The sequence below is a fragment of the Scyliorhinus canicula genome, chromosome 1, assembly GCF_902713615.1.
Source record: "Scyliorhinus canicula chromosome 1, sScyCan1.1, whole genome shotgun sequence".
NCBI lineage: Eukaryota > Metazoa > Chordata > Chondrichthyes > Carcharhiniformes > Scyliorhinidae > Scyliorhinus > Scyliorhinus canicula.
The window spans coordinates 252,810,655-252,826,384 of record NC_052146.1 but is presented as its reverse complement, the minus strand read 5'-3'; the positions used below and the strand labels follow the sequence as shown (position 1 = coordinate 252,826,384).

General features: G+C 45.7%; 1 protein-coding gene across 5 annotated transcripts in view; it reads right to left on the bottom strand.

The window, feature by feature from the left end:
* cenpf (centromere protein F) overlaps nt 1-15,730 on the bottom strand; it is a 132,824-nt gene that overhangs the window by 96,814 nt on the left and 20,280 nt on the right. For all 5 annotated transcript variants that reach the window (XM_038811565.1, XM_038811600.1, XM_038811594.1 and 2 more), the window contains exons 3-5: nt 14,649-14,845; nt 8,869-8,981; nt 8,037-8,128 (exon numbers count right to left, since the gene is read on the bottom strand). In XM_038811565.1, coding sequence (XP_038667493.1) covers nt 8,037-8,128; nt 8,869-8,981; nt 14,649-14,845 — 402 coding nt within the window. The remainder of the gene's footprint in view (nt 1-8,036; nt 8,129-8,868; nt 8,982-14,648; nt 14,846-15,730) is intronic.

The following is a 15,730-nucleotide window of genomic DNA, read 5'->3' as shown; positions in this document are numbered from 1 at the left end:
CGGTGGCAGATCCCCCTCCCCCCATCACCAACAATTCCCCTTCGGCCCTTCCAGCAGCAACCCGGTACCTCCCCCCTACTCGCGCCCCCCCCCCCCCCCCCTTTGCTGCGTTACCCCTCTCGTCATACTTCCGGAAGTCAGCCGACTCCTGCCACCCCAGCGACCCCAACCCCCCCCGGAGCTGGCCCCTCCCACTTTACCTCCAGCACGGGAAAAAAGACTGCGCTTCCATCTGAAACCCCGCCCCCGACCCAAAACGCAGGAAAGAAAAGGGCACGCGACCCAACGGGCCCGCAATACAGCTCCCCAGCCCTCCACCAGTGAACAAAGGCACCAAAATAAATAATTGAAAAGCCCCAAAAAGCGTAAAAACAAAAAGGGACCAACAAAAAAAAAAAGGAAGGAAAAAAGGGTACCAGGGAGAGCAATGCCTCCGGACAATATACATCAGTCCTCCGTCTCCCCCCAGTCCTCAGTTTGAGTCCAGCTTCTCTGCCTGGACGAAGGCCCAGCATCTTCCGGGGAGTCAAAGGAGAGCTGGCGGTCTTTACAAGTGACCCAGAGGCGTGCCGGCTATAGCAGGCCGAACTTCACCCCTTTCTTGTAGAGCACCGCCTTCGCCCAGTTAAAACCAGCCCTTCTCTTCACTACCTCCACACTCACAGTCCTGATAAATCGGGATCTCTACATTCTCCCACCTGCTGCCCCTCTCCTTTTTCGCCCATCTCAGCACACACTCACGGTCAACGAAGCGGTGAAAACGAACCAACACCACCCTTGGCGGCTCGTTCGGCCTGGGCTTCCTCAGCAACACTCGATGGGCACCCTCCAGCTCAGAGGGCCCTTGGAAGGACCCCGCACCCATTAACGAGTTCAGCTTCAAGGCCACATAAGCCCCCAAGTCCAAACCTTCCAGCCCCTCCGGGAGGCCCAGGATCCGCAAGTTCTTCCGCAGCGAGCGGTTCTCTATTTTCTCCATCCTCGCTTGCCATTTCTTGTGGAGCGCCTCTTGCGACTCCACCTTCACTGCCAGGCCTAGGATTTCGTCCTCGCTCTCCGAGACCTTTTGCCGTAACTCGCGGATCTCTGCACCCTGAGCCGTCTGAGTCGCCTAAGCTTGTCCAGTGAGGCCTTAAGCGGTTCCAGCAGCTCAGCTTTCAGCTCTCTGAAGCAACGCTGAAGCAGCTCCTGCGCCCACTGCTGCCACGCTGTTGGTTCCCCGCCCGCCGCCATCTTGTTCTTCCTGCCTCACACCTTTCTCTGCTCCAAAGCCGATTTTTTGACCGCCACGCTCCTGGTCCAGTCCATCCACCGGCAGATGATCGCAGCAGATGTGTTCCCCCACTGGGAAAAGTCCAGCCAGCACCGCTACAGGCCCTTAAAAGAGCCCAAAAGACCGAAAAAAGCGGAGCCACTGAACGTGCGGCTTAGCTCCGCATCGCCGCAACCGGAAGTCCAAATCAAACTCATTTGATTCTAACCCAAACCAATTAGGATGACTTAGAGGTGTAGATAGATTGCTCAAGACTGATATGATTTCCTGTAACCGTGAAGGTCCATACGGCCATCTTTATCCGGATCATTCTATACTTTGATCTAAACTATTCGCTATCTCTATTTCTCACTTTTCCACTTGAAGTAAATGCACGCTGATGTGCCGTAAGCGAGAAACCATCACTGAATTATTTTAAAGTTAAATTGTGTACAAGTTGCTTCTCTTTAAGTCCTTTTTGCTTGCCGGACGTATTAGAAAATAAGATTTAAGTGACTCTCAATTGTAATCAAATAGAGGCAATAAACAATTTGCATCCGAGAAGTTTTAACTCAAATTTCTACTGAGTTTTGTGTCACAAGTTCCTCACTAATTCCGCATGGTAGATCTCTTACAACCGGCGTAGTTCGGCAAAAGGGGAGGAGCACTGAGACGAAATTGGACAAAATCGTAGAGGTTCGGAAACCTTTGGAACAAGTCGGAGACGATCGGGGAGAATCGGAGAACGTCAGAAGACAAACGATCATATCGCTAATGGAAGCCCAGGACGAAAGACCCAAAGAAAAAGGCTAGACTGGGGTCAGAAACATCTTTTTCACCCATTAAAAGTCTTAAAGCCGCATCAAGCAGTTCTTCAACCCCTAGAAAGGACCTTTTTATAGACTGTTTTAATTCAATCGGGTGCCGGTCGTTGAAACTAAAATAAAACGGGACGGAAAGAATAGTCGCGGTAGTGTACACAGATTACACATAGTTGACGACCAAACAATTGAGTGTACGGTTGAGTTTATGGCGGAAATGAATCCTAAATTAGATTCAAAACCTTCAAATGGTAGAGAACTACTTCCCACAACTTCCAAGGGAGGTTGCGCTGTACCGGATGTCTCTATTGACGATATATTGGGTGATCTTGGATTTTTGATTCGTAGACAATTTAGACTGTCTGAAGTTTCAAGAAAAATTCAATCAAAATATGATATCCCCAAATGTGGTGAATGTATTATGACAGCCATTCACCACTATTGCATTGTACTATGTTGTTGCCCGTGTGGGCTCCACCTATGGACCATTGTATTGTATTACACCACCTTGTATCAGGTTGGGGCCCTTGTGGGCTGCACCCCTTTGAGGGGAGGTATATAGAGCTGCTGCCTGCAGGTGGCTCTCAGTGCAGAGCAGTCGCAGGCAGGCACAGTTCTAGCTGATTAAAGCCACAGTTCACTTCAACTCTTCATTTCGTGTGGATTGATGGTCGCCTCACCAAAGGAAAGTGGTCCCTCGATAATATCAAGAGGGCATGGGGAAAACCACACGATTAAACGGTGAAAAACGTGCAAAATGGTCTGTTGCAATAATAGCACAGCTTCGCAGACAGCAAGAGGTAATCGTTAAAAATAAAAGTGATCCTGATCTTAAGTCCACCAAAGACCAACTAGCCGCAGTTGTTGAAGAATTACAAGATGCAAATGCTAGACTTGTGATCAAATTAGAACATTATTGGAAAACAAAGCCTTTAAAGTTCAACAACAATCATTTCAAATTGGAGAATTACAACTTAAAAATATCGAATCAGAGTCCAAATACCAACAGTTACAAAAAGAATTTGATGAAATCAAAAGACAAAATTGACAGTTAGTCGAGGAAAGATGTGTTTTGGAAGGTGAAATGAGCAATTTTAAAAGGACGCTGCAAAATCTTGATAGACAGTCTTGCTGCTCATAATTTAAATCAAAGCACAAACGTGAATGTTAGTTCTGATCGGTCTAAAATCACATCTTGCATTCAAAAATGTACTGAAGATATACAGGATTTCGAAGAGAGATTTTTACATGCCTGGATAGAATATTCAGGAATGACACTCCAAGATGAGACTGACATTCGGGACACAAGCACTTTAGTCCAATTAAGACAGCTTTTATAGCAGGTATGAAACCTGAAATTTCTAATGCTTTGAATCTGGTTTTACCATATTGGGCCACAGCTGGTACATATCGCGAGACAGTTGACGCATTCAGATAGACCGCAGTATGCATAACCGCAGTATGCATAACCAGACAAACTATAACATTGCAGCTGCTCAAATTCAGCCTGTGTTACCCACTGCTCCAGCGGCAGCTGCTGTAACCCTGCAGAGATATCAGCAGTAACTACACTTCCCCAGAAGCATCGGGGCGTAAAAAACGGCGAGCGGCGATTCGTGGCATTGGGGGGGGGGGGGGGAAAGAGAATAGCGGGAAGGCGTGAAAAATGTCGGGAGGCCCTCCCGCTATTCTCCCACCCGGCGTGGGGGGCGGAGAATCGCGCCCGATGTCTTTCTATAAAAATGCTTGCACCTGAAACTCCCTAATGGTAAAGCAGAGGTCAGAAACTGCAATACAGGAAACCATTAATGTGGATATTTTCTAATAAAGGAGTTGGAAAGCAAACCAGAAAGCAGTGTTAATGAAATGCATAATTTAAATGTAGTTTACTTCATCCAAAAGCCCAGCCACAAATCTGGCCTGTTCCAATTCTGGGCTGCTTAGAGAAAGCCATATTATTGCATGGATACAGCTCGTCAGTGGCCAGTGTTTGGAGAGCAGATAGCGAAAAGTAATAGCGAGGATGTACAAGCATTAACTGCAGATACATTGTCTATATCGGTGAACGGTGGTGTTGCATTCATATGCAACAAGAAGGATTGTCATGCAGCCAATCACTATCAAATATCTGCATCTCACAAATGCCAAGTCTTACAACACCAGGTTAAAGTTCAACAGATTTTTTTCAAATCACTAGCTTTCGAAGTGCAGCTCCTTCATTAGCTGCCCCCTGAAAGCTACTGATTCGAAACAAACCTATTGGTCTTTTTTTAAACATAAATATTTTTATTCACCTTTTTCACATTTTCTCCCAAATTAAACAATAATCAGTAATGAATGCAATGTTAATCCCCATATCAATAACAACAGTCCCATCCTCCCACCAAACCCCCAAACAGCAGCCCGCATGTTAACATAAACAAATGACAAAAAGGAATCAGGAATCCCCAGTCTCCATTAACACATACAGTCCCCCCCCCCCCCTCCCAACAAACCCCCCCCCCCCCCCAATGTTCGATGTAATCCAATTCTTGAAAGTGCATAATGAAGAATACCCATGAATTGTAGAACCCCTCCATTCTTCCACTCAGTTCAAACTTAACCTTCTCAAGGAGTTAAGAATTCCAGCAGGTCCCCCCGCCATGCCAGGGCACAGGGTGGAGGTTGATCTCCATCCCAACAGGATCCGCCTTCAGGCGATCAACAAGACGAAGGCGGCAACATATGTGCCTCCGCACCCTTTTCCAACACCAGCTGGTCAGTCACCCCGAATATGGCCTCCCGAGGGCCCGGGTCCAGTTTCATGTGCACCACTTTAGAGATTACCCTAAAAACCTCTTTCCAGTAATCCTCTAAACTTTGGACAGGACCAAAACATATGAACGTAGTTTGTAGGGGCCAAAGAGTCATCGGACTCGAAACGTTAGCCCTTTTCTCTCCCTAAAGATGCTGCCAGACGTGCTGAGATTTTCCAGCATTTTCTCTTTCCTCCCCCCCCACAACGTTTACACACATCTTCTACCCCCTCAAAGAGCCGGCTCAACCTCGCCCTTGTGAGGTGTGCTCTATATACCACCTTCAGCTGTATCAGCCCCAACCTCGCGCACGAGGTGGAGTTCACCTTCTGGAGCACCTCATAGCAGAACCCCACCTCCACACCCTCTCCCAACTCTTCCTCACACTTTGCCTTGATCCCATCCAGCGGTGCATTCTCCTCTTCCAAAATAGCCCGATAAACCACTGACACTAGCCCCTACTCCAGTCCCCCTGTCATCAGCAACCCCCCTGTCATCAGCACCTCCCCCAGCAATGTAGAGGCCGAATCTACGGGGAAGGTCTGTATCTCCTTTCTGGCAAAATCTCCAACCTGCACATATCTAAATACTTCCCCCTGTTCCAGTCCATACTTTGCTTCCAGCTCCTTCAATCCTGCAAACGAACCCCACAAGAAACAAATCTTTTAGTGTCCTAATTCCTTTCTCCTCCCATCTCCGAAAATTTCCATCCCACTTCAAATCTATTGTTCCCCCGAATCAGCATTTCCCTTGACCCTGCCCCCAACCCGAAGTGCTGGCGAAACTGCCTCCAAATTCTCAACAAAGCTATTACTACTGGGGCCGTCGGGAGCGGCACTGTTGCTAGCGCCTTCAATTCCGACCCCCTACACAAACTCTCCTCCATTCTGACCCACTGGGTGTCAACCCCTCTGGCCCAGCTTCGTACCTTCTCCACCCAGTAATAATACATCAGGTTCTGAAGACCCAAACCTCCTGCCTGCCTTCCTCTCTGTAGTAGCACCTTATTTCTGGCCACCTTCCCTCCCCATTTGAACAAAGTAATCATCCCTTCAATCTCTCTACAAAATGCCTTTGGCAGGAAAATCGGCAGGCATTGAAAAATAAACAGGAATCGCGGCAGCACATTAATTTTAACCGCCTGTACGCGACCCGCCAATGACAGAGGGAGACCATCCCACCTTGCTGGATCAGCTTTCACCCACCCCACCAAACTAGAAACGTTGTTCCTACGGACCCCTCCAATCCAGAGTAACCTGCACCCCCAGGTATCTAAAGTTAGTCCCTGCTCTACAGAGTGGCAGCCCCCACACCTGGCCGAGACACGACAAAACATTCACTCTTGTTTAGATTTAATTTGTACCCAGAGAAAGACCCAAACACCTGAAGCAGCTCCAGTATTCCTCCTATTGACAGACTCGGTTCCAACACGTATAATAACAAGTCATTGGCATTTAAGGACACCCTATGCTCCAACCCCCCCGCACTATCCCATTCCATACCCCGGAACTTCTTAACACGATGGCCAATGGCTCAATTGCGAATCCAAACAGCAGGGCGGACATAGGACATCCCTGCCTAGTCCCACGGTGGAGAGAAAAGTATTCCGAGCTGATGTTATTTGTGCAGACACTCTCCCTTGGCTCCTTATACAGGAGCTTTACCCAGCCCACAAATCTTGGAAACCTAGTGGACTTTAACCTGTGTTGTAAGACTTCTTACTGTGCCCACTCCAGTCCAACGCCAACACCTCCACATCATTTCTGAAGAGTAATAGAGTAACTTAACAGATGGATACACGGAGCAGAGGTGAAGTGACCAAGGCCTGATGACAGTACGGTGATATTTCAAATTCATCAGCAACTTACTTGCACCCATCATTCAAGGGATAAAGAAAATTAAAACCGACATTGTTCTCAAAGTCAATCCCGTTTTTGTACATGCAAGGAAAGAAAAATGGCAGCATGGTGGCGCAGTGGTCAACACTGCTGCCTCACGGCACTGAGGACCCGGGTTCAATCCCGACCCACAGTCTCAACCCCACAACCCAAAAAGGATGTGCAGGGTAGGTGAATTGGCCATGCTAAATTGCCCTAATTGTTAAAAAGAATTGGGTCCTCTAAATTTAGTTTACAAATGTAAGGAGAGAAAAATATATAAACATGATTCACATTCTAGTGTCACTGTATGATGGAATGTCTCACAGTACACAAGTAGTGGGTCAAATGGAACTGAAAAGCTATGATGAAACTTGTCTAGGGTGCTGGCACAAAAACAAAAACAGCCAACAAGAAACGCCACTTTCCACTTAGACCAATTTTTTTTAAATCCCAATTGAAGGCAATAGAAAAATAGAATTGGGCTACGTGTAAAATGGTTTGACAATACATCGCTGCTCATTTTGCATGACCAACCAATTAAAATTTCTCCTTTGAAGGTCTGGATAGCAATAAACAATATATTTCACATGCTGGAAATCGGAAATAAAAACGGAACATTTCAGGTCTGTGACCTTTCATCAGCTCGGTGACACAGTGGTTAGCACTGTTGCCTCGCAGCGCCAAGGACACAAGTTCGACTCTAACCTTGGGTGACTGTATGGAGTTCATATGTTCTTCCTCTGTTTGCGTGGTGCTCCAGGTTCCGAGCTTTGGCAAAGAGTCATCGGATTTGAAACGTTAGCTCTTTTCTCTCCCTACAGATGCTGCCAGACCTGCTGAGATTTTCCAGCATTTTCTCTTTCCTCTCCATAGATGTGCAGGTTAGGTGGATACATGCTGAATTGCCCCTTAGTGTCCAGGGAAGTGCAGGATAGGGTGGGGAAAGGACCTGGGTAAAGTGCTCTTTCAGAGGGTTCGTGCAGACTTGATGGACCAAATGGCCTCCTTCTGCACTGTTGGGATTCTATGAAAATATATTCTATTAAAATGCTAAATTAAACCAAGGAATTAACAGGAGCCAAAATAGGTATAGAAGGGAAAACAAAAGCACCAACTATAAGCATCTCAAAAAAGACCATTCAAATTAATTTAGAGATGGAGACATTTTCACCAGAAGTGCGACAGTTCTCAGTTCTGTTACCACCTTGCTTAGATTACTAAATGCCAACAGATCTGCTGTGTATTTCCAGAAAAATTCTCTTCGGTGGACATAAAAGATTTGTCTCACCTTGGTCTGAAGTATTTTTAGTTCACTTTCCAATCGCCTTCTTTCTTCCATTTCTTTATTATATTTTTCCTGCAGTTCCTCCAGTTTTGAATCTGTAAGTGAATCATCAAAATGACCTGGCACCAAATAACCTCCTCTAATAGTGCTTCACCAGCATTAAGAAAAAATATTTTTGTACATTCTGCAAGATTAGTAGGGCTGTGTTCTCCAATTCATAGAATTGCTGTATCTGTTCATTTTAAATGCACCACTTGGCATTCCCAATACACAGAGCAGAAATCTCAGATTCTCCATCTCGCCAGACCAATTTTCTGGACTTGATCCCGGCCCCGGGTCACTGTTCGTGTGGCGTTTGTACATTCTCCCCGTGTATGCGCGGGTCTCACTCCAATAACCCAAAAGATGTGCAGCGTAGGTGAATTGGCAATGCTAAATTGCCCCTGAATTGGAAAAAAAAAAGAAGTGGGCCGCTAAATTTTTTTTTTTTTTTTAAAAAGACCGCCTAGATTACATGCTCAAGTCTTGAATAGGGTTTGATGCATAACAATCTGTCTCAAAAGCAGGTGCGCTCCCCAAAAGCCAATGCCAACACTTCTGGGCTGGAACTCTCGCCTGTTCACTGGACCAGATTCTCTGGCCCCACCGGCAGCGTACCCCTGCCTGCGGCTTCTTGGCAGCATGGGGTAGCTTCAATGGAAAATCCTATTGATAATGGCAGGAAAAGAGAATCCCACTGCAGAGAAATACGAGGCTGGGAGGCTGGAAAATCCCACCCCTGATTCTTTTGCAATGTTCAAACCTTTAAAACATTAATATGAAATAGTAAGCTTACCAGCAACACTTTTAATTGGTGTCATCGGTCCAGAGAGGTTTCTTTGTGGTGTTCTAGGTTGTACATCTGCTGGTGTTGCAGTCTGCTGGCTTCGCTCAAGTTCAGAATTGTATCTATAAAAAAAATTAAACAAGAGTAAGTTATTAGATTAAAGTAGATGGGGACCCAGCGAAGCTGGAAAAGAGGGAGAAACTGCAGGCGAGCTTTGACCGACTTCGAGCAAGGAGTGAAGTTTATGAACATGGAGATAAGGTATGTTAGCAGGTCAGCTCCGGAGTGAGGCAGCGGCAAATAAAATTCTACAGGTGAGGGATAGGGCAGGGAAGTTGGTGGTGGCTCCGGAGCTGATTAACAAGGTTTTTGAGGAGTTTTATGAGAGGTTGTACAGGTCAGAGCCACCCGGGGGAGACCACGAGATGCAGGAATTTCTAGATGGGTTGGAGTACCAGAGGCGAGGGACAGGGCTACATTAGAAGGAGCAATAGTGGAGCAGGAAATAAAGGATCCAATTGGGAGGATGCAGTTGGGGAAGGTGGCAGGGCCGGATGGGTTTCCAATGGAATATTATTAAAAATTCAAGGATACGTTGGGACCCCTAATGGTGGGGATGTTTGAAGAGGCGATAGGAAAGGGGGTGCTGCCACAAACCTTGGGGCAGGCATTGATTTCACTGTTGCTAAAAAAAAGATAAGGATCCAACGGAGTGTGGGTCTTATAGGCCCATATCATTTCTGAATGTGGACGCAAACGTATTGGCGAAGGTACTGGCGGTAGGATGGAGGAGTGCCTCCCGAAGGTGATAGGTGAGGATCAGATGGGGTTCGTGAAAGGGAGGCAGCTGTTTTAGAGCCGTTTAGGAGTGTTTTGAACGTGTTATGGCACCGGCGGAAGGGAAGGAAACAGAGGTGGTTGTGGCACTGGACGCCGAGAAAGCGTTTGACTGGGTAGAATGGGGGTACCCGATGGCAGTTCTGGAGCGGTTTGGGACTGGACCAAGATTTGTGAACTGGGTAAAGATATTATATAAAGAGCCGAAGGAGAGAGTGTCCGCACAAATAATATCAGCTAGAGATACTTTTCTCTCCACCGTGGGACGAGGCAGGGATGTCCTATGTCCCCCCTGATGTTTGCACTTGCGATTGAGCCATTGGCCATCGCATTAAGAAGTTTGGGAGCATGGGGGGGTGGGGGGGAAATAGAGCATAGGGTGTTCTTATATGCCGATGACTTGCTGCTGTATGTGTCGGAACAGAGTGCGTTGATAGGATAAACGTTGGAGCTACTGCGAGTCTTTCTCGGGATACAAGCTGAACCTGGACAAGAGTGAGTATTTTGTGGTGTCTCGGCCGGGGGTGGGGGAGGCTTCGCAGGTACAACATCACTAGTTTGGTGGGGAGAGTGAAAGCCTCTGGCAAGGTGGGATGGTCTCCCGTCACTGGCGGGTCGGGTACAGGCGGTTAAAATGAATGTGTTGCCGCGATTTATGTTTATTTTTCAATGCCTACCGATTTTCCTCCCAACGGCTTTTTTCAGGGAAACTGAGGGAAGGATTACCTCGTTCATATGATGTGGAGATGCCGGCGTTGGACTGGGATGAGCACAGTAAGAAGTCTTACAACACCAGGTTAAAGTCCAACAGGTTTGTTTCAAACACGAGCTTTCGGAGCACTGCTCCTTCCTCAGGTGAATATGGGGAGGGAAGGTGGCCAGAGTGAGAAAGGTGCTGCTAGAGGATAAGTCATTCAGGGGTTTTGGGTTTCCCAAACCTGATGTACTACTACTGGGCGGGAAATGTGGAGAAGGTGCTGAGCTGGGTCAGAGGGGTTGATTCCCAGTGGGTCAGAATGGAGGAGAGTTTGTGCAGGGGGTCAGGACTGAAAGCACTAGCAACAGCGCCGCTCCCAATAGCTCCAGGGAAATACTCAGGGAATCCGGTGATAATAGCTTCACTGAAAATCTGGAGGCAGTTTGGGGGCAGGGTCAAGGGAAATGCCGATTCGTGGGAACCACAGATTTGAGCCAGGGAGGTGGGATGGAAGTTTTCGGAAATGGGAAGAGAAGGGGATTAAGACACTAAAAGATTGGTTTCTTAAGAGTCGGTTTGCGGGATTGAGGGAGCTGGAAGCGAAGTATGGGCTGGAGCAGGGAGAAATGTTTAGATACATGCAGGTTCGAGATTTTGCCAGGAAGGAGATACAGAGCTTCCCGGAGGAACCGGCCTCCATATTGCTGGAGGAGGTGCTGACGACAAGGGGACTGGAGAAGGGGGTAGTGTCAGCGGTGTACGGAGCTATTTTGGAAGAGGATAAGGCACCACTGGAATCACAATCATATCTTTTGGTCCTGTCCAAAGCTAGAGGAGTAATTTCTAAAGTGGTGCACATGAAACTGGGCCCAGGTCCCCAGGAGGACATATTCGGGATGTCAGACCAGCCAGGGTTGGAAACAGGTGCAGAGGCAGATATTGTAGCCTTCGCCTCATTGATCGCCCGAAGGCAGATCCTGCTGGGATGGAGAGCAGCCTCTCCACCCTGTGCCCTGGCATGGCGGGGGGACCTGTTGGAATTCTTGACTCTTGAGAAGGTTAAGTTTGAACTGAGGGGAAGGACGGAGGGGTTCTAAACGTCATGGGCATTATTCATTATGCATTTTCAAGAACTGGATAACATGGAACATTAGTTTGGCGGGGGGGGGGGGGGGGGGGGGGGGGAAAGAGAGGGGGCTGTGTATATTAAGAATAACTATGGGTAATCCCAGATTCCTTTTTGTAATTTGTTTATGTAAACATGCGGGCTAATGTTTGGGGGTTGGTGGGAGGATGGGATCGTTGTTGTTGTAATGGGGATTGACATATCTGTTGCTGATTATTGTTTATTGTTGGTGGGTGTAAATTTGGGAGAAAATGTGAAAAAGGAGAATAAAAAATTTTTTTTTTTAAAGTTATTAAAGTCTGATCTAATTGACCTTTTAGTCACAGAAATAAAAATAATTCTTGGTTTCATTTGAAAGTCTGAGTAAGTTTTTCAAAAGTAGCAAAGCCTATCTACAAAATAAAAAGTGTGATACACGATGACTTGTCTGCATCAGTTTCATGGGCATTAAGATAATTGTGCAATACCTTAAGATGGTTTTAATTCCTTGCATCAGTATTTCCCCAAATTCCCAAAAATGGCTGTGCAATATGTAATCAAGCGACCAATTTTATTTTAGAGCTTATAACTATTCTGTCCTATACACCACACTTTTTACATATTAGATCAGGCTTGTCCAACCCACGGGCCACAATAGCCCTTCCATGTGGCCCACAGAGTACTGGCTGAAATGCAGGTAAGACGGGTCAATGAGTTTGAAGATTTCTGCAGGGGACTGTTCCTCCATGTACAGTGGGTTTCTCCACTGTGTTTGTTGCTAAAAGGCAGCAAACATCACTCAGACTTTGAAATAAACTAAAAAAATCTTTATTATTGTCACAAGTAGGTTTACATTAACGCTGCAATGAAGTTACTGTGAAAATCCCCTCATCCCCATACTCCGGCACCTGTTCGGGTAAACTGAGGGAGAATTCAGAATGCCCAAATTATCTAACAACATGTCTTCAGGGATTTGTGGGAGAAAACCAGAGCACCCGGAGGAAACCCACACAGACACAGGGAGAACGTGCAGACTCCGCATAGACAGTGACCCATGCCGGGAATCGAACCTGGTGCTGTGAAGCAACAGTGCTAACCACTGTGCTACTAAGAATTATTGAGCCTACCTGCATGGGAGGGAAACATACTGTGATTGAAGGGGCTATGAACACCTCTACTCACCACGTTTTCTTGTGTCTCTGGCCATTTTCCCCAGCTCCCAGTTTTCAGGCCCAGCTTCTGCTGTTTGTCCCGTTACCCCAGGTATCCTGGCATTTCACTCACCAGGCACCAATGTTTGGGCACCACTAAGGCCTCAGACCTCATTTCAAGTTCACTCTTTTTGCCCCCCAGCCAAATTAGTGAGGGTGAGTAATTGAGTTGGAGGGTGGATGAATATGTGGCACTTGCGTGTGTGTTTGTGGAGGGTATGCATACCTGTTTATGTGGGAGCAGGGAGTGTGCGCATGGGTTGGTGGGAACGTATGTGTGTGTATGAGAGAGAGAAAGACACACACAAAAAGTCTGTGTGTGAGAGTGAGAGAGAGACACACACACACAGAAAAAGAGAGACAGAGAAAAAAAGAGACACAGAGAAATAAAAACAGAGAAACTCACTCCCAGTTATGGAGTTCTCATTGGCCCTTACACACCAACTGGGACACTTCCCCCATTCTCACAGTGGGCGAGGGTGTGTGTGTGTGAGCACCCTGAACCTGGGAGTGAGCGGGACACACACAACACACCTTTTCACACTCTAATGGTCATCTTTTATTTATTACTCATTGATTAATTGTCAATTTCTAGTTGGCACTTTTTTTTTCAAGCAAATTGTTTCTTTTCCTACATCAGATTTGTTGTTAAATTTATGATTTCTGTTGGGTGGGATTCTCCGCCCTGCCGCACCCATTTTCAGGTGCAGCATGCCCCCCTGGGCAACAGGATTCTCCGTCCCAGCATCCGGTCAATGGGGTTTCCCATTGTGGGCACTCCAACGCTGTCGGTAAACCTGTGGGAGTGAGTGCGCTGCTGGCAAAATGGAGGATCCTGCCGACAGAGAATCCAGCCCGTTGTGTCAAGCCTTAACTTTCTGAAATTTGAGAAAAATTTAAACGCAGCCTCCCACGTGCAAAGACTGGACATTCCAGTACTAAATCACATGGGTAAATGGTAATAAATTGTTCATGGACCATGTCGTTCATGGACCATGTCCTTCCCCCTAGGGTAAATTATTTCACGATATTAGAAGGTTAAATTAAGGATAACAGGAGCAGTCATATTATTTTGACTAGTGATCTTCTTCATCTTTTTTCTACTTTCCTCTCTCCTAAAGACATCAGCCTCTTGCTGGGATACAATTCTACCAATGCCAACCAGCCTGTAGTATCTAACCCAAGTAGCTGTTTATTTATGTTTGAAACAAGAGAAATTCAGCAGGTTCTTTTACCACACATTGTTACAGCAGAGCCTGATAAAGGTCTTCAACATGGCATCCATGCATTTGCACTCTCAATAGGGAACATTGGATACTGTTTAGGAATAGAAAACGTAGCAAATTTTTCGTCCTCACTGCAGGGGAACTGAAGACATTTATAGCATCCTCACTGGTACTTGTACAGACCAACTAGCCAAATACAAAGTGTGAATTTCCTAGTCTTTACATCTTAGCCACTCACTAACTTAACCAGTAAGCTAAAGTGCAGCTTTACCTTCACAACAACCACCAGGAGATCTAGGACAAAACACACCTTATGAATCAAAATTTGTTTTATTATTCCAAAACTAGTTGAAGCTACCTTCTGAATTTAAATATCACCCTCCGGTGGCTAACTACTGTACACCGTGTTTCCTCACAAATATTTCATTCCAATTAATAATTGAACATTTAAACTATTCTTCTCCATATTTTTAAGCAATAAAACGGTGTCACAGGTTTCCTACCCAGAGGATATATTCCAAAGTCTTACATTTGAGTGGAGGAAAAATAGTTAATTGGTGGAGACATACTTAGAATCTAATTTGGGTCATCTAGCTGACTGCACCGTTTCCAGTAGTGCTGCATCCCTGACTTTTGACACACAGCAGTGCCTCCTTTGTACTGTGTGACTATGGGTGATAATATGCTCCAATACTGTATAAAAACCTCTTTACCTCTTGTTCTCTTGTTCAAGTATGTCCATCCGTTTCTTGCTCGATGCAAGCTGCCCTTCCAGGTAATTAACTTGTGATTCCTTCACCTGCAAATCATGGGAAATCTTCTTCCTGGTTTTCTCAAGGTTATCACATGATTCTATGAGGCTCTGGTGCTCCCGCTTCAGAGCACTCGTTTCAGTCTTCTCGTTCTCTACCTGTTTTACAAGAAGTGATGGAAAAGTATTATAAATATACTTCCTACCATAAAAGAAAATTACTGGTTACTTTACTATAACCACGACAGCCAGTTTGCACTCCTTTTGCAGGCTTTGACTTGTTAATACAGATTCTTCTGGTGCAATGCATCCCAAGTGGTTTATTGTTGATTTCAACTCAGACTGAGCTTTATCAAGGTATTTTCCCCAGAATATGGCAGATATCAATTTAAGATCAAACTATTCTTATAACATGAATTTACAAGTATCCCCTGTTTCTGTTTGGCTGTTGATAGCACTTTCATATTTAAATTTGAAGACTTCAGGATTTAAACACGTAGGGGGAATTTCTGTGGAAGATGGGCAGTGAAAACACCAGAAAAAAATACTGTTATAACAGAAGATTGGGAGAACAACCAGAGAAATTCAGCCATGCAATCTAGGTAGACACTTCAACCCACTGCTAATATTGTCAGAGCAACCATCCTGTCTGTCCTGTCCTGTCCATGTCCTGTCTGGGTGAACATTCAAGAGATCATTACTCCAAGAGGAACTTGGAGTCTTTCCCTTACTACCCCAGTCAACATTACTAAAGAAAGCAAATCAATCATCCAACAGCTGTTTGTAGTATATTGCAAATTGGTGTATTTACTTGTAATGCAGTCACTTCATTTCAAAGTTATTCATATAATAAATGGAAAATACTAGATGCTGGAAATCTGAAATAAAAGCAGGAAATGCTGGAAAACCCCAGCTTGTCTGGCAGCATCTGTGTAGAAGTTTGTGGAAAGTTATTCATGGTGTGTAACGTGCTTTTGGGAACTTTCAGAGATAAAACATGCAAAATGAATTCAAGTCTTTTACATATAATTAGTTTGACACTGC